General features: G+C 68.0%; 1 protein-coding gene across 1 annotated transcript in view; it reads left to right on the top strand.

Annotated features, from left to right (window-relative positions):
* The first annotated feature begins 272 nt into the window (after positions 1-272).
* LOC121273160 (C-type lectin domain family 17, member A-like) overlaps positions 273-1,670 on the top strand; it is a 7,234-nt gene continuing 5,836 nt past the window's right edge. The window contains exon 1 of the mRNA XM_041180134.1: positions 273-416. Coding sequence (XP_041036068.1) covers positions 275-416 — 142 coding nt within the window. The 5' untranslated portion in view covers positions 273-274. The remainder of the gene's footprint in view (positions 417-1,670) is intronic.

Genomic DNA, 1,670 nt, shown 5'->3' with positions numbered 1-1,670 from the left:
GATATATCCCACACAACTCTCTGTAGCACACTGATACATCCCACACACCTCACTGTAACTCTCTTATATATCCCACACACCTCACTGTAACACTCTGATATACCCCACACCCCTCACTGTAACACTCTGATATATCCCACACCCCTCACTGTAACACTCTGATATATCCCACACCCCTCACTGTAACACTCTGATATATCCCACACCCCTCACTGTAACACTCTGATATACCCCACACTATCACTCATTCTGACTCTGTCTCTCAGTTCTACAGATGAACAAGGATCACGTTGAAGGTGACCTCCTGAACCGGACCTTGGCTATTGCCCTGCGGAACCTGACAGAGCTGAATGGAAAGTTCCAGAAATTGTCCGAGACTGTGCAATCGCTCTGCCCAATGCTCCGAAACTGTTCAGGTGAGTGGGAGCTGCAGGCCGTACTCCTGCCCCCTCCCTCAACATCCCACGCTCTGTCCCATTCGGATCACCCCCATCACCCTGTCTCCCCACCCCCACCCCCTGTCTCCCCACCCCCACCCTCCCCAACCCCACTCCCTGTCTCCCCACATGAACCCTCCCCAACCCCACCCCCTGTCTCCCCACATCCACCCGCACCCCCACCCGGTGTGTCCCCACCCCCACCCCCTGTATCCCCACCCCCACCCCCTGTCTCCCCACATCCACCCGCACCCCCACCCGGTGTCTCCCCACCCCCACCCCCTGTCTCCCCACCCCCACCCCCTGTCTCCCCACATCCACCCGCACCCCCACCCGGTGTCTCCCCACCCCCACCCCCTGTCTCCCCACCCCCACCCTCCCCAACCCCACCCCCTGTCTCCCCACCCCCACCCAGTGTCTCCCCACCCCCTGTCTCCCCACCCCCACCCCCTGTCTCCCCACCCCGACCCTCCCCAACCCCACCCCCCTGTCTCCCCACCCCCACCCCCACCCTCCCCCACCCCCACCCCCTGTCTCCCCCCACCTCCCACCCTCCCCACCCCCACCCCGTGTCTCCCACCCCCACCCCGTCTCCCCACCCCCACCCTCCCCACCCCCACCCCACCCCCTGTCTCCCCACCCCCACCCCCACCCTCCCCACCCCCACCCCCTGTCTCCCCACCCCCACCCTCCCCACCCCCACCCCGTGTCTCCCCACCCCCACCCCGTCTCCCCACCCCCACCCTCCCCACCCCCACCCCGTCTCCCCATCCCCACCCCGTGTCTCCCCACCCCCACCCCCTGTCTCCCCACCCCCACCCCCACCCCTGTCTCCCCACCCCCACCCCCACCCAGTGTCTCCCCACCCCCACCCCCTCCCCCACCCTCCCCACCCCCACCCCCTGTCTCCCCTCCCCCACCCTCCCCACCCCCACCCCGTGTCTCCCCACCCCCACACAGTCTCCCCACCCCCACCCTCCCCCCACCCCGTGTCTCCCCAACCCCCACCCCCACCCCCTGTCTCCCCGCCCCCACCCCCTGTCTCCCCACCCCCACCCCCTGTCTCCCCACACCCACCCCCTGTCTCCCCACCCCCACCCCACCCGGTTCTCCCCACCCCCACCCCCTGTCTCCCCTCCCCCACCCTCCCCACCCCCACCCCCTGTCTCCCCACCCCCACCCTCCCCACCCCCACCCCGTGTCTCCCCACCCCCACACACTGTCTCCCCACCC

The sequence above is a fragment of the Carcharodon carcharias genome, chromosome 40, assembly GCF_017639515.1.
Source record: "Carcharodon carcharias isolate sCarCar2 chromosome 40, sCarCar2.pri, whole genome shotgun sequence".
In the NCBI taxonomy this organism is placed as follows: domain Eukaryota; kingdom Metazoa; phylum Chordata; class Chondrichthyes; order Lamniformes; family Lamnidae; genus Carcharodon; species Carcharodon carcharias.
This window is presented reverse-complemented; position numbering and strand designations above follow the sequence as displayed.